This window comes from Cicer arietinum, chromosome 4 (genome assembly GCF_000331145.2).
Source record: "Cicer arietinum cultivar CDC Frontier isolate Library 1 chromosome 4, Cicar.CDCFrontier_v2.0, whole genome shotgun sequence".
Classification (NCBI taxonomy): Eukaryota; Viridiplantae; Streptophyta; class Magnoliopsida; order Fabales; family Fabaceae; genus Cicer; species Cicer arietinum.
Window position 1 is genome coordinate 34,821,335 of NC_021163.2, and position 21,635 is coordinate 34,842,969.

The 21,635-nt window shown below is 30.1% G+C and overlaps 3 protein-coding genes across 3 annotated transcripts; 1 reads left to right on the forward strand and 2 right to left on the reverse strand.

Moving 5' to 3' along the window:
* Positions 1-871: 871 nt before the first annotated feature.
* Positions 872-1,768, reverse strand: LOC101515527 (uncharacterized). Its single transcript, XM_027330538.2, has 4 exons — positions 1,751-1,768; positions 1,584-1,676; positions 1,409-1,510; positions 872-1,208 (listed from the first exon to the last, which is right to left on the reverse strand). The coding sequence occupies exons 1-4, from the start codon at positions 1,751-1,753 to the stop codon at positions 897-899; spliced, it is 510 nt and encodes a 169-aa protein (XP_027186339.2). The 5' UTR covers positions 1,754-1,768; the 3' UTR covers positions 872-896.
* A 3,491-nt stretch (positions 1,769-5,259) lies between these two features.
* LOC101514879 (uncharacterized) lies at positions 5,260-6,944 on the reverse strand. Its single transcript, XM_004514540.2, has 2 exons — positions 6,815-6,944; positions 5,260-6,749 (listed from the first exon to the last, which is right to left on the reverse strand). Exons 1-2 carry the CDS (start codon positions 6,942-6,944, stop codon positions 5,260-5,262), a joined length of 1,620 nt encoding a protein of 539 aa, XP_004514597.2.
* Positions 6,945-8,569: 1,625 nt separating this feature from the next.
* On the forward strand, positions 8,570-8,934 carry LOC101510571 (uncharacterized). Its single transcript, XM_004514529.4, has one exon. The coding sequence runs from the start codon at positions 8,622-8,624 to the stop codon at positions 8,925-8,927; it is 306 nt and encodes a 101-aa protein (XP_004514586.1). The 5' UTR covers positions 8,570-8,621; the 3' UTR covers positions 8,928-8,934.
* Positions 8,935-21,635: the final 12,701 nt, after the last annotated feature.

Consider the following 21,635-nt stretch of genomic DNA (forward strand, 5'->3'; position numbering starts at 1 on the left):
AACAATAAATAAAGTAGTTTAAATATTCAAAACATTAATTAGTGGAGTAGCTAACAATACAAAACAACTCCATCAAACTTAGAAGTTCATCCAAATATCTAATTAGTCTCTAATGATGTTGTTCCACGATCATCAGGTTGGTGGCTGGACTCAGATGAACGTCTACCATCTATTGGTGATTCTATGTCTGTTGCCTGAAGAAAAAAAAAGTATATATTAACCTCAATGAATATTGATAAATGTTGTCAAAACTAATTAACTAAATTTCTCTTATAGCTATAAGAAATCTTTTCTGCACAATTACGACAGTTATCAACCGTCGCTATATTTACTTTGAGGCAGTTTGAACCGTCGCAAACCTAATAATTTAAAATAAAAAAATATGATACAATTTTTTTCCTATTTTTAATCAATTAAAATAAAAAATATTCATAAATACCATCCACATAATTTAAATACATAATTAATAACTATTGTACCTAAAATCCAATTTATATAATTTTTTCAAAACAAATAACACCAATTCATACATTGAAGTTAACTAAAACAACAAATAAAATAGTTTAAATATTCAAAACATTAATTAGTGGAGTAGCTAACAATACAAAACAACTCCATCAAACTTAGAAGTTCATCCAAATATCTAATTAGTCTCTAATGATGTTGTTCCACGATCATCAGGTTGGTGGCTGGACTCAGATGAACGTCTACCATCTATTGGTGATTCTATGTCTGTTGCCTGAAGAAAAAAAAAGTATATATTAACCTCAATGAATATTGATAAATGTTGTCAAAACTAATTAACTAAATTTCTCTTATAGCTATAAGAAATCTTTACACAATTGATATTTTTAATCAAAGAAAAACAATTCTCACAAGATTTTTAAATATGTTTGCTATGAAAATAATTTTACCTGTTTGTCTCTAGAATTTTGCATTTGCATCAAGAAAGCAATTTGCTCCTTCAACATATCAACTTCAGAATCCCTTTTCTTAAGCCTATCAATTTCAGCTTGCATTTTCTCCATCTTTTCATTAGCTTCAGAGGAAGACATTGATCTTACAGAGTGAGAAGTAGATGTAGTAATTTGTGATGGTGTTATTCCAAGTCCCATACAACGAACATATCCAGGATGTTCTTTTCCAAACACATTAACAAATGCTTCATTTGGAGAAGGAGTCTTCCCAATTTCAGCTTGCAATTGTTCCTGCGCAAACAGATAAAGCAAACTAAATTCCTCTCTTTAACAGAAATATCTAACTTTGGAACTCACTATTACCAAACAAATAAGTAATTTTATAGTTTTGCAACTCACTATTACCAAAACTAACAGTTGCATCTTTGATTTATAAGGCGGTCAATAACAAATAGTTACAATTACATAACACTTCTATTATTTACACTTACATATTTTTCCTTGGCTTCGTCGTTGACAAATGACCCATCAGACTTTTTATGACAAATTGAATACATTTCACCCCTACTGTATTTTCGACCATCTCTCAGTTCCTACAAGTAAACACATGTAATAAGTACATGTTCAATTAAGTATGCAATCAATAGTAGATTGAAAAAATCCTACCAACTCATCCCTCTTCCTTGCAAGCGTCTTAGAGCCTAATGTATGAAGGATCGTTAGCTTTTCTCTATTTGCAGCATTTTTATCAGCCTTCTCCTACAATGATAACAAATGACATAAAAAAACTAAACAATAGAAAACAAATGACAACGCAACAAAAGAATAGTTACCATTGTATCTTTCTTACGCCTGTATTGGACAAATATAGTCCAATGGTCTTTATTAATAGAACGTGGATAATTTTGTAGATTTTCCTCCAAAGAAAGATCCCACTTATAAAATTTCTTAAACAACCTACATCGTGCATCTCACCATTTCTTTCCAAAGCTTGAAAGGATATATTTTTTTGTTGTCTTCATCATCGACAACAAATTTTGACTAGCATAATCATAAAAAAAAAAATTAGTTTACAATCAAAACAATAAAGAATATTCAGTTGTTTATAATTGATACCTGTATTTTATCCTTAAAAATTTTATTTTTTCTTGTCGATGGAACTAGTTTCCAATTGTCGTACATTATAGGAAAATCCTTAAACTTCCTTGCAATTTCACCCAAAAAACCGCCTAACAAACCAGCAGCTGATCCTACCGGTTGCCCATATGAATTCCATCTAGCTATTATTCTGCTAACATTAGGAGGAGCTTCAAGCACGTCTGATACCCTTAAGTGTGTCTTTGAAATATGTCCCGCCTCATCTAACACATAAGTCAATGAAATATGTCATATTGCAATCATGTAAAACAATTAAATTTTATAAATATAATTAGACATTAGATAACATACTAATGACTTCTACATCCCAAAATGTAGAATTCCTTTTTTGAGAAATTTCTGGCTCATCTTCTACCACATCTTCATAGTGAGAGGATGTCTCTTGGAAATGGGTTGTTTCTGTCTCTTGCACTGATCTTGGTGTTGACACTTGAGAAGGTGTTGCTTATGTCGCTTGCACAGTAGTTGGTGTTGTTGTCACCGGAGAAAGATGTGGTTCTATCGTTTGCACAGCTAGCGATGTTTTCGCGTGAGAAGGTGGTGCTTGAGAAGGTGGTGGATTTTTCGGTTGCACTGCAGTTGGTGGTGTTGTTATCGGAGATGGTAGTGGTTCTATCACTTGGAACGTTGGTTGTAAACCATGTCTCCGCAAGTGCTTCGTTTTGGTTACTTCAAGATCTCTTGGTAGTATAAGCCTCGGCCCGGCCGACCCTTCGTGAAACGCTACAATCATTTATTATTAATGTAAATAAATAAAAATCAACATATAATACAAATAAGAAACATTTTGTAATTTTAGTATTTTTAGTTATTACTAACCGGTGAGGTTTTTGAAATGGTGGAAGAAGATTTGTGAAGGGATTGAGAGAGATGAGTTAGATTAAGAGCCTCCATCCTTATTTTTATTCTCTTCCATTGTTTTGCGTCGAATATCCTCATATGATGATTCCATTTTGTTCACAAGATTGATACTCCAAACACACTTACACTGCAAACATTGATGACAACCAAGTTAGACTAATGCAAATAGCTAAACAAATAGGATTTTCAAATAGCTAAACACAAAAATGAACACAATAAAAAAAATGAGCACATCAAACACAACGCAACAGTAAAAGAAAGTAGTAAAAATATAACATAGATTGAAGAGTACCATGTCATAAACAACAAACAAGAATTATTAACAATCATAAATTCATATCATGATTGTTGTCATCAAAATCATCATTAAACGTTGAAGTTTCAGGATCATCATCTGTAGTCATTCTTGACAATTGTATATGTGTGGTTTCATTAGAAAAAATGTGTTCCAAATTTTGAGATGGGTATGGTTCAATGGGTGCCATAATTTCATAATCTCCACCCATGTCATACAAGTCTTGTGGCTTTAAATGAATAGGTATGCTCCATCCTTGTTCCTTTTCATCATCCACATAATAAACCATTTGAGCTTCTGACGCTTTAATGTATGGCTCATCATCTTCATGCTCCCCAGTATGTATTAGTCTTGCAAAATTTGTAGAGGTAAAACCCAACTTATCTGTCTTAATGCCTCTTGGATTTGTGGTATTCGCCCATTTGCATTTAAACATGGGCACTTTGAAGCCATCATAGGAAAGCTCAATGATATCTATCAATCTTCCATAGTAAGGCACTCCTCCAAATCTCATTTGGGCATCACTATTGCTTGAGTAACTTCGTGTTCCGAACATGCCAAAAACTCCACTATTTTGAGTTTTTAATAAATTGTCTCGTGCCAATGTTCGAAATTTGAAACCATTGACATTAAATGCAGTGAACCTTCTAACTTTATCAGAAGGACCTTGAGCAAGACTAACGAGAACATTTTTATCTGATCCACTAATGTTGTCGAGATTGTTGCAAATCTGAACACCATAAAATATACAATTAGTCACATTCTTATTAAAAATCAAAGCAACTCAATCACCAATTTTGTCATGAACACTAACACGATTGCGGAACCAATGAGGAAACTCTCTATGAACCTTCTTGTCTACTTCAGAAGTACTCCTTGCACCACTCCTCATTTGGCTTCGAATAATACTTCTATATTGCCTATTTGGTTATTTCAAATTAGATGTATACGAAGAAAAAAAACTTAGTGGTAAATAATACAAATATAATAAAATTACTTACCTTAGATAGTAGTCAATAATGATGCAGTTTGTTAAAACGTGTCTATGAGCCTGTAACTTTTTAATTGGTGTAAGGGTGTAGTATTAAGAACCACCAACCGATTTTCCAACTCTAGGAAATAATTCAGCTACACGTGAGTCAGTTTGTATCTCATTAATAGGCTCATCATCTACACGGCCAAGTTGATTCCATCTAGTCTCAATGTTTTCTATATACCTTGAACAAAATGTAAGAATCTCTTGTACAAGGTATCCTTCTGCAATAGACCCTTCTGGTCGTGCTTTATTACGTACATACGATTTAAGTATTCCTAAGTACCTATTATTGAACCAAAATAATATTAGTTAGAACAAAATTGTCAACTACTAATTATTGAAGGAACAAGAACACGCATATTTTACCTTTCAACAGGATACATCCATCGATAATGAACAGGACCTCCAAGTTTAACTTCTTCAACAAGGTGAACAACCAAGTGAACCATAACAGTGAAGAATGAGGGAGGAAATATCATTTCCATGTGGCATAAAGTGAGGACAACCTGATTTTGCAATTTTTCCAAATCATCAACATTCAATACTTTACTGCATAATTGTCTAAAAAGTGAGCAAAACTCAATCATTATAGCTGAAACATCATCAGGTAATGTTGCTCGAATGGCTAACGGTAGAAGTTGTTCCATCAATATGTGACAATCATGACTCTTCAACATTCCATTCAACTTAAGATTTTCCATGTCAATGCATCTAGAAATGTTGCTTGAATAACCATCAGGCACAGTGATATTCTTTAAAGTTGTTAAAAATCTCTTCTTACCTTTAGTAGTCAGAGTAAAGACGGTTGGAGAAATTCTTCCATTTTCATTGGGCCAAAGGTCAGGTCTTATGCCCATAGCTTTAAGGTCTTTTCTTGCATTAAGATGATCTTTACTTTTTGTGCTATCATTTAGCAAAGTAAATATGATATTATCCCACACATTTTTCTCAATATGCATCATGTCAAGATTGTGGCGCAGAAGACTATCCTTCTAATATGGAAGTTCAAAGAATATGCTTTTCTTTTTCCATTGTTGATTGACACCTTGTGTAGGTCGTCCACCACGTATTCTTTTTCCCGACCTTTCTTTATCTGGCTTTCTACCAAATGTGACATCAATATTTTGAACCTGTTCAAGAATTTGAAGCCCAGATAACATTTTAGGTGGACCACGCATATCTTGTTGACCATCAAAGCGAACCTTGTTCAATCTAAATCTATGTCTCTGATCAAGAAAACGACGATGACCCATAAAACACCATTTTTTGCTATGATTAAGACGACGAGGAGTAGAGTCAATGTTACACGATGGGCAAGCAAGTCCAGTGTAAGTGTTCCACCCAGAAAGTGTACCCATCCCCGGAAAATCACTAATTGTCCACATCAAAGTTGCATGTAATGTGAACATCTCTTTTTTAAAAGAATCGTATGTATCGACACCTGTTGTCCATAACTCCTTTAATTCTTTTACTAGAGGTTGTAAATAGACATCAATATCATTTCCTGGCATTTTTTTACCGGGAATTATCATTGACATTATAAAAGATGTATGTTTCATGCACACCCATGGAGGAGTGTTGTATGGAATGAGAATAACTGGCCAAATACTATAATTTGTACTCATCATACCAAAAGGATTAAAACCATCACTAGCTAATGCAAGACGCACATTTCGCGGGTCTGATGCAAACCAAGTGTGTGTCAAGTCAAAATGTTTCCATGCTTCAGAATCTCTAGGATGCCTCAACATTCCATCATTCTTACTATCATTTGCATGCCATCTCATATCCTCGGCCGACTTTGAGGACAAAAATAATCTTTGTAACCATGGTTTTAATGGAAAATAATGAAGAACTTTTGCAGGAACTTTCTTTCGATTATTGCCGTCACCAGACACTCCAACTGCACCAACTTTTGCTTTTGATTTCCATTTCGAAGTGTTACAAATTTTGCAGGTCTCCCTTTCTTCATCTTCCTTATTACCCCAATAAAGCATACAATTATTCGGACAAACAGGGATTTTTTCATAATTTAAACCAAGCTTGGTGATTGTTTTCTTGGCTTCATAGAATGAATTTGGTATATTTGCAAATTCAAATGCATCTTTTAATAACTCTAAAACCATTGTCATGGCTTTATTAGTCATTCCACATAAACATTTGATGTGATACAACTTTACCAAAAAAGATAGTCTTGAATATTTAACACACCCTTCATACAAAGGTTTTTCTCCTTCTCTACTTAATTCATAGTACTCTTTGGCCTCTTCATACCTTTGTTGACTTGCATTTTTCTCCTTCTCTGTATTTGATTCAATGGGTACTTCATTTGCATGATCTTCGACTCCAAAAGCATCATTAATCATGTTTTGCATTTGATCATCAACGACAACTGTGTCTTGAACTATATTAGAAATACTAATAGGTGAGATAGTACTAGTTTCTCCTATGGACTCTTCGTGATGTACCCAAAGGGTGTATCCTTTGGAAATGGTTTGCACTTTAAGTGATCATACATTACACTTCTACTCTGTGGTTTTTTGAAACCACAACGTTTACAAGGACATATTATTTCGCCATTTTTTAATTCATCTCGAAAGGCAAAATTAATAAATTCCTTTATCCCTTGTTCATATTCATCCGATGTGTGTGGCTTCTTAATCCATGATTTATCCATTTCTATAAAGAAGATTAACATATGTTATTTTGACACAGAAAGAACATAATTCAACTTAGAACAAAAAAAAGATTGACCTTAAACAGAATAGATTCACTAGGCATAAAGGAACAAAACATAACAACCTCATACTCATAGAAAATAAGCAAGTAAAAAATCACAAGCATTCAATAGTTATTGCAGACACAGTATTAAAACTGTATATGTCTCCACTAACAGTTGCAGTCGTAAAGCCCACATATTTGTGTATTGCATCTAAAACATTGACTACAAATTGGGTTGCATCTACACAGGCAATCAATAAATGAAAAGGAATATGCAACAGCTATCTCATGATTGGATTGAGAATTCCAAAATATGCAGGTAAAATTTCAGAGGCATTCAACAATAATCCAATTTGCAATTTCTGGATTGTGACCACAATTTACAAAATAAACAGCACATGTATTATAACAAAGTGATCAAATTTTTTAACAACAGGTTGATCGTGTAAGGACAAAGAATTGATAACAGAACATGCAACCAATGTTATCTTGACACAGCCCCAAATACAAAATTGGAAAGAAAAAAATCCAATAAATTTCCACCACTGGTTTTAGAACTGTATAATGAATTGGGGTTCTATCAAACAACTATGATGTGAACTAGTTTCAATCTGTAAACTAGTTTCAAATGCAAACAAATCAATCTGGAAATTATTTTTAAAAACAAACAAACCAATCTCAAACAAACCAATCACTAATCTACTTATATTTTAGACCAAATTTGTGTGTGATTCTTTTCATTCATTATGATTAATTTCAAAATTAAGATAACACTTGGTGCACAAAAAAAAAATGGAACTAAACGGTTAAGTGGAATCAAAATTACTCATTTTCCAATCTCATCTCTAAATCTGTCCTTTAAAAAAAATATAATTTAACTTGTATTTTACCATGAAAATCAATCTTTACTCTTGTATTTTAAAATAACTAAATGAAAACTAACACCAAACACTCTCCAGTATGATTGACACCAATAGGTAACTTATGTTCCTATGCCTAACTTATGTTTGGCACAAATTGTTTTCAATAAAATCAATTCCATAAAAACTTAGAACTGAAAGTGCAGAATTTAGCACTCAAAAATCAATTCCATAAAAACTTAACTTAGAACTGAAAGTGCAGAATTTAGCACTCAAAGTGTAGAACATGCTGAATTTTGATAACAAGGCAGTCTGAAATTTGATAACAAGGCAGTCTTAAATTTGATAACAAGGCAGAATTTTGATAACAAGGCAGTCTGAAATTCCATAAAGTAAAGTGCAGAATTTTGATAACAAGGCAGTCTGAAATTATATCAGTGCTGCAAATTATATCAGTTCAGCAAATTATATTAGTGCTGCAAATTATTTGTTGGATAAGCTCAAATAAATTATAAACTTAACATATTAATAACTATTTTATAATTTTCCTCAACGAAATTTGAACTTAATATTTTACAATGTCGAACAATAATTTAAAAGATTAGGAAAACTGAACAAACCAATAAACTTCTCCAACAACTTATCTACAGTAGGAATCCTCACAATCACATGATCTACTTTTTTTCTCTATAAAAGCACACAACATGGTGCATTACCTCAAACATATCAAAACTATTAGCATACACTAATATTAAGCTCTAGCTCCAAAAAAAATGGCTTCCATCAATTTCTGGTCATTCATTTTACCACTTCTACTCATAACTTTTTCATCAATGACAAATGTTGAAGGGGCACGTGACCTACAAAAAGTGGTTGAAGTTTCCAAAGTTGAGTTGCCACCACTACCTACTCTTCCATTGCCACTTACAGAACCACAATTGCCACCAATTCCAAACTTAGGTGTTCTAATTCCTGATATTCCTGTTGTACCAACTATCCCTCAAATTCCTCAAATTCCAACTGTGCCTCAAATACCTCAAATTCTTAAGCCAGAGCTACCTATTGTGCCTAAACCATAAGTGCCTAAAAATTCAATATTTCATTCTATTTGGCTTGGTTTCTACCAATAGCTTTAGGACTACTATAAACTTTATAAAAAAAAAACAGAGAGAGATAATACATGCCTCAAGCAAAGCATAAACTAATGTTTGTGTTGGACAGAGAGAGATAATACATGCCTCAAGCAAAGCATAAACTAATGTTTGTGTTGGACAGAGAGAGATAATACATGCCTCAAGCAAAGCATAAACTAATGTTTGTGCTGGTATACCTGACTGTGTACTCCACTGTCAGTTACGTTGATCAACTGCAGAACTCGAGCTGAAATTTCAGCATCTAGCACTTCCTGGAATTCCACGCTACATATAAAAAATTTACAGTGAAAAATAAAATTAAAAACAGGTTGACATGCTTATGCACACTGCCCAGCACTTTTTTGACAATCCACAACATTCCAATAGATGAAAAGGTTAAGAGCCAAAAAGTATTTACCTACAACCTGTACATTGTTTTATCTTAAGAATTGCGGCTACGATGTGGACAATCCAAGCAAGTTTGTCTTCAATCACAGCGAGGTCGTTGTTATCGCTAACCTGTAATCTTGCCCTTTCCTATTCCAGTCATTTGAAAACAGTAAACAAATCAATCTCAATGAACATATGAACTCTGTAACAGTAAGCAAAGCATAGCATAAGCAGAGAAAGCCCAAATAACAAACCAATCACTAACGTAAATGGAACGAAACGAAACGGAATAGAACGAAATGGAACGAAACGAAACGGAACGAAACGATTACCTTTGCAAGAGTTGATTTTGTTTCCAAGATGATAAATCACCTTCTTTTACAGAGTAGATTTGGTTTGTCTTTGATTTCGTTTCTCTTTGATTTCGTTTCCTTCAGAAGTTTTAGGGTTGACAGAGGTTGAGAGATTTGGGGGTTTTCAGAAATTTTAGGGTTTATGTGCGCGGGGATAAGAAAGGAATACACACGGGAGTGACAAATTACATTACAAAATCTGGAAAACGAAACACAAAGAGAGGTGTATTGCCCTAAACGAAGACGATTGCTTAAAACCGCCCCAGGAACCGTCGCTAACTGGTGGTGAGGGTGAAAATCGCGTGCTTTATATGGTGGTATGGTAGCGGCGGTTGACGAAAACCGCCCCAGGAACCATCGCAATGTCTGGTGAGGGCGGTTATTTCAGAACCGTCGCAGGCCAAGTGTCGCAAACTTCAAAAATTCTTGTAGTGCTTGAGGCAAAGTATCATATTTAAAATATAAAACCCAAGGACTCCAATAGAAATACATAGGGACTACGATTCGTTCCAAAGGAAGACTCGTATCCCTGAGGTATTTTTGGAAAACACCAACATAAGAGTGTTGCTCCAAGAACGCATCACCCACACCATTATCATAAAATATACTATATGGTACCACCAAGAAAAGTCATTAAGTCAAGTACAGTCATCCAACAAAATAAGTACAACCCCATCAAGTAACAAACAAAACAAAAAGCAACCACTCTAGACATCTACCCTCAAGTACAAATATCACAATTAGGGCGGGACAAATGAGATGGGCCCGCCATATACCGCCCGGCCTGCAACGGGTGAGGTGAATTGGACGGATTGGACTGGGCCCAACGGGTCATACGGGTAGAATTGAAGGGTTCCATAGGGTAGACGCGGGCGGGTTTGGGTCATGGATTTTGGACTGGCGGTGACCGACCCGCCCGATAACAATTTATAGTATTTATTATTAAGTGTTGGACTGGGTTCATCAAGCCCAATTTGATTTGGCCCATTAATATAATTCAACCCTAATTTCAATCAGAGTCTCACAATCCCACACACAACCTAATTTCACTCTCTCATCATCATTATCATCCTCTCACGAACCCTAGTTCTTCAAACCAAGAAACCCTAATTCCTACAAGCCTCAACGACGGTCAGTGTCGGCCAACGTCAACTCCAGGTTATCACTTATTATCTCTTATTTCTCAACTCTCTAACTTTTCGTTCTAAACTTTTTAATCTCGTTTTTAAAATTTATCTTTTTTCGTCTTTGTTGTTTTAAATATGTTAGTTTCGTCTTTGCTAGTTTCGTTTCTGTTAGTTTCATGTTAGTTTCGTTTCTGATTGTTAGTTTCGTCTTTGTTGTTTTAAATATTTTCCTCTTTGTTAGCATTTTCAATCTTGTGTTTAAAAATAACATTTTTCATCTTTGTTGTGTTAAACATGTTAATCTTTTTCTAATCTATTTCGCATTGTATTAGGGTTTTGATTTTTTTTGTTTATGCATGTTGTTTTATGTATTAGGATTTTGATTTAGTTTTTTTTTTTTTTGCATGATTAGGGTTAGGTTATCAACTTTTTTTTTCATCTTTGTTATAAATCTTTTTATTCAGTTTGATGGTTTAGAGTTGTTGTTAAACAATTTATATTTATTTACTTTTTTTATCTACTGATTTTTTTATATCTAATGACAATTTATATTTATTTACTTTTTTTATTTACTGATTTTAATTTATATAACTAACTTTTTTTTTCATTATGTTTGCTTAATGTTTTCCATGAATTTGTCTCTGTGTTTTCCATATATGTGTGTGTTTTTCACATATTTGATAGGTAAAATTAAATCTTAATATATTCATTGTGTGCTTTTCACCATTTGAGTGTGATTGTTTTGCAGATTTATTGCCTTAGTTAAAATAAAACAAAAGTATTACCTTTTTTTCTATTTTAGTCATCCATTGAATTTGAAAGAGAATAGTAAAATTAGAGTTATAGAATGTTCATTATAGAAATAAATTGGGAAAAAATTGCTCAATTTTAAACAAAAAATTAAAATAGTTAAATAAATAGAATTTTGGAAGAAAAAAAAAACAAATGAAATGACTTTTTAATTAGAAAATGACCAGAAAATGAATAGGTAAAAAAAAAACTGACCAAAAAAATGTTATTGTACCAAAAAATCAAATATGTCAAAAAAACTCACACACATGAACTCACTAAAGGTGTTGAGGGTTAAGTGTCACCTTTAGTGTGGGCATTCGTCTATCTCAGCGCTATAGGGTCTATGAACATGCTCCTCGAGAGTCCATATAAGTGGTAGACATGAGGCGCATTATATCGTCCCAAAATTTTTAATAAACTATTTTATTAATTAAATAGAATTTTAGATAATTAATTTGGTAATAAAATTATTTTAAAATATATATTAATTATTTTTATAATTAATTTTTTTTATATGTGTATTTTCTATAATGTGTTAATTTTGTATATATTTGACTAAATCAGAGATATAATTATTATATTTTATTATTTTATATATTTTTCTAAAAATAATAGTATTTTAGTGTAATATTTTAAAAACTAAGATTTTAGGCAATTTTATGTGTATATGCGCGTAAGTAATTAATGTGATGTTTTCATGTGCATTTGACTGATGCTAAGTGTGTATATAGTTATATTTTTAATTATTTCTAACTATTTTCTATTTTTAGTTATTTATTTTATAAATAATTATCTTGGAATAGTGGTAATATTGTGTTTGATTTCCTTTATTTTGATATATTTGTTATGACATTGTGATTTTATATAATTTTGTTATGATTTAGTAATTAATATAAAGTGTTGATGTTATATTATTTATTTTGTGATTTTGAGTATTCTCAGTAATGGTAGTATTTGAGTGTTTTAAAAAATAGGTAGAATTATAGTGGTTATTTTGAATATGAGAGTTTCAATTGTTAGTAATATGTATTATTTTTTAAAAGGTTAATTATTTTAATTACTCTAATTTATTATATATTAGTAATTTACCATAAAACTTTCACCGTTTTTGTTGAAATTTCAGTATGTTGTTTCACTCATTTAGTTAGTCAAATAAACTCACTTTATCAGATTTTTAGACATCTCAATTCCTCTCTAAAATATCTAACTTCTCCTTTTATGGAATTCGTTATTTTTCACAATTCTTCTTTACTGTAAGTTCGATTTGAATGAAACCAACGCCAAAACGACCGTGTAAACAGTGCCTATATTATCCATGGATTATTTTTCGATTTGGGGTAAGCGTATTCGACTCAATTTCAAAATTGACCATTTTAGAGTGTGTTATCATATTTTGTTTTTGATGTTTACCCATAAACTGTCGAGTTAGATCGATTGAAGGAAAATGAGTCAAAGAACAAAGGCTTTTGCTTGTGTACTTGTATTCGCGTCTGAAAACGTAGAAATAAAGTAAGGAGGGAGAGAGCGTTTGAATTCATGACTATAGTATATTGTGAGATGAACGAGAAAATTGTATTTCCAATGATTCATTCGGAGATCGCTACGTACGACAGTAGCTCTTTAAGGGATAAATTAATTAATATGCAAATATAAAAATTGTGAAATTAAAATATGGAATAGAAATATTTATAAGGTGATGATTGATTTAATTTCGTTAAATGTGTGGTATTTGATATTGTTGTGATATTGGGTGTTGAATGAATTTTATATATATGTTTGACTAGACGGGTTTATGTGATGTGGTAATAAAAGGTGAATGCATTGTGATAAGTTTGTGTGATGATGATGTATGATTAATAAAAGTGATATTTTATTATTTTGTGATAAGTCTATATGATGAAATATGATTAATGATAGTGATGTTACGAATTTGTGATGAGAATATTAAAGTAATCCCATAGTTTATGAAATAATGGTGATTCTAATTTGTGCTTGAGATGACAGTCTTAATGGAGTATCATAGACCAACGAGGGGAGAAAATAGATATTGAGAAATTTTGAAGTAGAGATTATTTTGTCATCATATAAGTAGGGCCTGACAAACCTAGTGATTTTTGGAAAGTACAACTGAATGAGCCTGATCGTGGCGGTTTTTTGATGAGCCTTAAGGCAAGATTGTTAGACCTTGAAGATATTCGGGTGGGGAACTCCTAGGTGACTTCGAGGTAGAACTCCAAATGTCGTAAGCTACCATGCAACACACGTTTACCTCGACCGTCGCGTATGTGTCTCGGGTTAAATAGAGGGGATCTATGAGGAAAGGGCCAATTTGAATTGTCCGTCCATCCGGGTGGTGGCTTAGTATCAAGCCTCATAACCAAGTACTTCAGAGTTAAAATGGTACCACATTATGAAGTAGAGTCTAAGCTCATGCATAACATTGCATTTTCTTGTGATTATTTTGTTGTGATTAATGTGTATCGCATGCAATAATAATTTTTCTTAGACAATTTGATGTTATAGTGAAATGTATTGATTTTCTTTGAGGGATTTTGACTTTATAATATGATATTTTTCTTGAGAAATATTTGTGTAATGATATGGCTCTATTATGATTGATTGCATGTTCTTCTTACTTGTATTATACTGCCAACATGATTTCAAAACTCACATTCTTCGTTGTTTGTGTTTGATTGGTTTGGTCATGCATTTGTGAAATCAGTGTTATTACATGTTAATGAGTTTTGAAGTACAAGTTTGAGAGAAACCTCACTCTTATAGGTGATATTGGGAATAAGAGTTGTAATTTGTATTTTACTTTTCCTTATTTAGTTAGAAATTACCTTTTGTAAGAAAACCTTATAAGTATTAGTAAGTTTTTTGAATTAAATTAAGAAATTATAGTTAAATCCAGTTTATGGAGATTCCTTGTTTTATAGGAGGAAAAAGTTTAAAGTGTTCCTTTTGAATTTTCAGAAATATGATATCCTAAATAACTTGTAAAAGTTTCTTTTTTCTCTGAAAGATTTTTTATTTATCAGTTGTGAATTTTGTTCAAAAAATTTAGTATAAATTATTAAATATATTATTTTGGAGTTTAGGGTGTCATACACATCGTCGTATATATCGCATGGTCATCTCTCCAGCAAGACCTCTAACTCTGTATGACCCGCCTCGTCGACAGAGGGAACTCGATGCTCCTAGTTGTGATGCTCACATGGTAGAGAGCTCTAACAATGAGAGCAATCTCAATCACCACCCTCTTGTAAGTCTCTCTTCCTAAGATGTGGTCCTATCTTTCGGACGTCTATGAATCCTATAAAAAAAAACTCTAGAGACATCTCCTACGTCAAGGTTAGATCGTTTGAATGCATGACACAAATCCAAAATAAAGTAGAGGATCAACAACCAAAATTAACATACAATATTTAGCAATGAGAAAATCATAAGACAAAAAATAACATTTCTTGCATAATTTTGATGGTATTAAAACATGACTCATGTGTCAAAATACTCTAATGCAATGCCTATATGCCAATGCATAGCATTACGAAATATCGCCTCCCCTCCATAGAGGATTATGGGTCAACAATCACATGACACCACTAATGAGTCATCAATCGCATGATATAGTCCTATCATAGACAAACACAACTTAATTTCCCCATAAGGAATAAGGTGAGTCAACAATCCCATGACAACACTTCATTGCCCATCATAGTCATTACTTAACTATGAAATACATGGGCATTCTTTTATTCTTACACAAAGCAATTATTATGTTAACACAGTATTTAAAAGACTTTTCTATATAACTCTATATATTAAGCATCAATAATTCTTAAATAAGTTTTTAGTCCTTATAAAATTGTTGTATTTCACTTTTAATCCTTGTACTAAAATTGAAAAATAATGATATTTGTAGAAACTAAAAAGTGTGAAAACATTTATAGGGACTAAAAATGACATACAATAATTTTATAGAGATTAAAAACTTATTTAACTTTAATTCTTACCACCATTGTTTATGGACCATTGTTTATGGAGCATACACTTAGCATTTAACATCAATAATATAATCACATATAAATCATGAACAAACTTTCAAACTATAAATACACACAATTCATGTCTAGTACAAACGATCACATCCCAAATACACACAGTTCATGTCATGTAAAAAAGATCATAAATCAAGTACATACATTTATAACCACCTCTACATGTTAGGCAAGAAAATTGAAAGGATCCCTTACGTCTTGAAGATCCTCGCTAAATGTCTCTTTAAAATCCTCGGTTAATCATACACCTTAAACCAATGAACCGCCTAATCAAAATGTGACCCGAAACTTTAATCAAGAACACCCATTTATCCTACTTGAATAAATCCTCATTCGTCTTAATTTGCTTTAACACTTATTCAACTATCTTAAACAACAAAACTTTTGAAAAAACTTACTCAACCAACTATTTGTTCATAAATTTTAACACTTTAATACACTAAAATTTTATGCACAAATCCAAACCACTTTATTTTTTCATTCTTTGTGTTTAGCACCAAATTTTAACAACAACCAAGTCTTGGATCCAAGTCAAACTTGTCCTTTCCAATACCTATTTTTAATATCATAGTAAACATGATATTCCAAGACAAGTTTTTTTTAACTAAAGAAAATAATAATTTAGATAGTAAGTTTCTTGAAACAAAATCACAACATAAGAAATAAAAAATAAAACTTACACTAGTAACATAAAAGATGAAAACCTTAACTTTAGTTTCTTAAAAACAAACAAAGCCTCAAAACAAGATCCATTAGTTGGTGATGAGATTCTAAGATGATCTCTATTTACATCTAGAATTGATTCAATAATGGAATAAATAGAACCAAATTAATTTTGATTGAAAATATAATTTTCATAGCTGATTACTTATCTACCTTGTTTTAGCTATATGTGAAGTTTTAGATGTTTGATTGAAGTGATCTTTGATTTGTTGGAAAGTTTAGAGAATTATCTATAATTTAACTTTTAGAATCAAGACTAAATTCAGCATCTATAATAGTTAAAAAAGGGCTCGAAGTTGATCATAAAGTTGTGGTATTTTTATTGTTTTATGGGATTTATTAGAATAATAGATAAATAAAATAAATAGACACAAACAAAAGGGATTGCTGAAAAAATATCTCTTCGTTTTTCTTTGATTAGTTTGCAACTATTTTCTAATTAAGACTAGAGAAGACAATTTTTAAGAAAGTTATTGTAGCCACTAGGGTTAATGTTAGTTTATTGTGACTTTTCTTTTCTTCTATCAAACAATACATGACTACTATTTATATTTATATGTCCCTCACATTAGTAGAAAGCTTAGATTTGGATGAAATAAAATATTTTTCTTTGAGAATTGTGAGTGAGATCAAAGGAAAATCGAGAGACATTCAGTTTATTATGATTTTTCTTTTCTTCTACCAAAAAATCCACGACTCTTACTTATATGTGCCTCACATATGTAGAAAACTTTGAATTGGATGAAATAAAATACTTCTCTTTGTGAATTGTGAGTGAGATTTTCTCCTCTTTGAGTTCTTGGATTGGAACTTGTTTGAATTTTATCAATTGCTTCTCATTTTCGTTTATCAACCATCTTAATTATGGTGCAGGAGGGTTTAAATTGTGTTTGCGTAAGTTGATAATTTTTTTATTATTTGATTAAACTCATCAATACATGATTATTTACTTGGAGCAGAAGCAATGACAAAACTAAGGAGTGCATGAATAAAGTGACACAAGTAATTTATCTTGGTTCACCACTAACATGACTATATCTAGTCCCTTCACTCAAAAAGATGTAATTCACTAATTCAACAACTCAAATTACAAAACATTAGACCTTCCAAGTCAGTCTTCTCAAAGAGCATGACAACCCCATACTTTTGAGGAACACGCACACCTTGACTCTATCAGCCAAGTCTTCTCTACACAATCTAACAACCTCATAATGTTGAAGGAACACTAACACTACTATTGGGTTTGAATGCAAATGTTTGAAACTTGAGTATTGCTTCTAACAAGCTGATTATAACTTGAGTATTGCTTCAAACATGTGTTTCTCTTTTTCAACTCTAAGATGAACTCTAGTACCAACAAATTTTTTTTTCACCCATGACTTAACTTAGAGTTCCACGTGCATGATTATTTCAAGCATAAAACTTTATGTTAAAAAATCGAAACTAAAATTTTTTATGCATAAACAAAATGAAAAATGTATCAATACATTCATGCATGTTCTTTCTATTTTCAAGTGTCCAATTGGTACTTAGAACATATTATTTAATACTGATACTATATTTAACCAGATTTCAATATTGTATGAATTACAGCATCAAGTAAAAAGTATATATTTATTAAAATAATTGTGTAACTTTCACCATAGTTATGAATATGTACATGGTCATCGCTTTTAAAGTTAGATTTGCAAATAAATAAATAAGATAATCGAATATCGAACTTAAAGATTGTTGGATCTTTTGTTGAGGGTATGTTGTAAATCTTGAACAAGAAGATGATGAAATTGATGATGATGAAGGTTGCACAAATAAATTTCAAAGCACGTGTAACACACTAAGCTTTAGGTTCGATTTGCCCCACCAACTATATATATTGGATGCAAACAGATTAACCAACGAATCTCCTTTAGAATACTTTGGAATCCTTGAAGTGAATTGCACATTCACATCAAGTCTATTTATTAATGATAGTTTACATAATAAAACTCGTTCATTTACTCTCGTGCACTAGAGAATAGATGAAATGACTCATAAATATTTTTAACATGATTTTGACTCATGTAACATGAATTTTGTCTTGTCTCTTATGCCTCTAAAGTATCTCTATTTATAAAGAAACTTATATCAATTGGTGAAAGAAAACAACTCTTGAAAAAGATTGTAACATTTGATAACTTGACAAATGCATTGATTTAATGGTTAAGAGATATATTAAACTCAAATATTACAACCACTTAACTAAGTGATACATTAAGTTATTTTATTTTTACTATATTAATATAGTTATTAGAGAATTTCAAATATATTTTAAAAATTTACCACATATCTTCTAAGATAGTTGATGTGATGACCTCCACTCATATTGATATTGCATATTATGCTAGATTTATATTAAAAAAATTAAGAGAATCTAAACGTCTCATTTTGATCGTTCACGAAGATTTTATTGTTATCAAAAAAATAAAATTAAACATTCTACTTTCAAGAGAAAACAATATTTTAATTTAATCATAAACAAAGTACTAAAAATCACAAATAATTGGTAAAAAAATTAGATAATTCAACCTTCTTATTTGAATTAAAAAAAAAAAATTGAATAAATGACTGAGTAAAAAAGATCTTTAACTTCAAACTCTAAAAAAAAAAAGTTAGTAAAAATACACTTTAATCTTTTAGATTTAACTCAATCTATATTTAAATATTTTAAATTTATTTTTTCTCAATTCAAATCTTTTAAATTACAATTTATTTGCAACATTAACTTAAAAAAATATTAAATAATACATGCAATTCTTAATCAAATTATTTTATATATAAAAAAATTAAAGACATTAATTATATAAATAGACCTTTATTATCTTATTTTTAAAATTAAATTTTATTTTAACTTGTTGTAGAAAAATAAAGTTGAAATATTTAATAGAATTTTAAATAATAAAAAAAAATTCACATAATTAATCATTGTCGAAATTAAAAAAAATTAATTATGCAAATATCATTCAACTTAAATAATCAAATCAAAATAAAAATTTAACGTATTTTATTTTTACTCAAAAAATAAAAATTTATTCTAACTAATTAGTTATCCTGCATTGGCTTGCACCATCCGTATATAAATTTAAGAGTAGTTTTCTTACAAGAATTTAAGAGCAATCATACATTTTATATTTATAAAATGTATATTTATAAATTTTTACGTGTCCCCCAAATATTTTTTGGAATGTAAATTCGTATACATGATGTATATTGCATTGTATTGAGGATTTAATCTACTTTTTCAACTTTGTAGACTCACTAAACTCTTTCATTAACATATGGCATTCAATAATTTCAAAATCATCACATTGCGTTATATTAGAACTAGTAGTACTTTATCAATTATCAGTTGTGTAAATAAATTTACCAATTAAAATTTTGTTATTGTAGGAAATATTGGATGTTGTTTGCCATTCATATTACATCTGAAATTATATATTATTTAAATTTACTAACAATCACTCAGATATAAAGAATATCTTCGATACATAAGTAATATTCATTTATTTCTTACATATATAAATAATGTCTTTGATAATTGAATAATAATCACATTTATATGATAGTGTTTTATAAATTTTCCGCACTCAAATGGGTGTTAGAGTGTCAAAGCATAAGTCAAACAACATCACATAGATTCTAATAAATATTTGAAATTTTTGTTATAAAACTTAATTATATGCCATTAAAATTTTATTTACAATAAATGTATAAATATTTATTGACGTACAAATTTAGAGTGCCCTCATCAAACTAACAACATAGATTGTTGATATTATATTTTGTGATTCATGAAGGAGATTATTGATATGAATCAAAATATAATTCCAGAAACAGAATGCTATTTTTATTATATTTTGATTTTCATATATAAACTATATATATTTGATTCTAACTTATTTATATTCAAATATTATATCGCATAGTACTTTAACAACTCCAATTCAACATACTCTGAAAATGATCTAACTAAAATAAAGGAAGACTGGTGTTAGTATGTGATCAAACTGAAAGTTATATAATTTGTTAATAGATGAATTTTACATTGTAAACTATTATTGTATATTTTTGTGTGAACTGGTCATTATTCTAATTAGTTTATTTTATTTTTTGTTACAGTAGAGTAAAGTAAGAAATTGCTGGAAATTGCTACTGACATGATATTGTTGTTGTGACTATGTAATTGATATTGTGAATATGTTGATGTTGATAATAGTATTGATGTAATTAAACTTGTTGTCATAAATATATGGTATTGATGTTCATAATATAATATATAATATAATGTTTGAATTAAAAAAGACTTATTGTGTCAATATGTACTTGATAAATATGATTTTGAAAAAAAAGATTGAAATTTAATTTAAAGACAACGCATTTTTTTAACACATACTATTAAAGACCTATTTATACAAACCAACATTTTACATTACTTTTAAAAATAAATTTAAAACATTTTTTAAAATATATCTATTACAACATTTTTTCTTTAAAAACGTTGTAAAACTAATATAATAAACGTACTATATATACACCTATTGCAGTTTTTTTGAGAAAAATGTTATAAAACTAATTTAAAAAATACTAAGCACTATATATTTTACAACGCTTTTTTATTTTAAATAACGTTATTATATCTTTTAATAGCATTAGATATTAAAACATTTTAAAAGACTTAAAAAAATACTGTAAAATATTAATTTAACATAATAAATTGAATAAACAAATGAGTAACAAAGATGTTCAATTTTTAAAAAAAAAATAGTAAAAATACACTTTTAAATATTTAACTTTTATTTAAATATTTTAAATTTATTTTTTTCTCAATTCAAATCTTTTAAATTAAATATTCATTTACAACATTAACTTTTAAAACAATATTAAATTATACATACAATTTATTATCTTTTAAAATTAAATATGACTTTAACTTGTTGTAGAAAAATAAAGTTGCAATATTTAATAAAATTTCAAATAATCAGAAATCTTCCACATAACTAATCATTATAAAAATTAATGATACAAATATAATTTAAATCAAATAATTAAATCAAAATAAAAATTTAACAGACTAATTGTATTTTATTTTTACTCAAAAAAAAAGAATATTATTCTAACTAAGACTAATTGTATTTTATTTTTACTCAAAAAAAAAAAGAATAGTATCCTAAC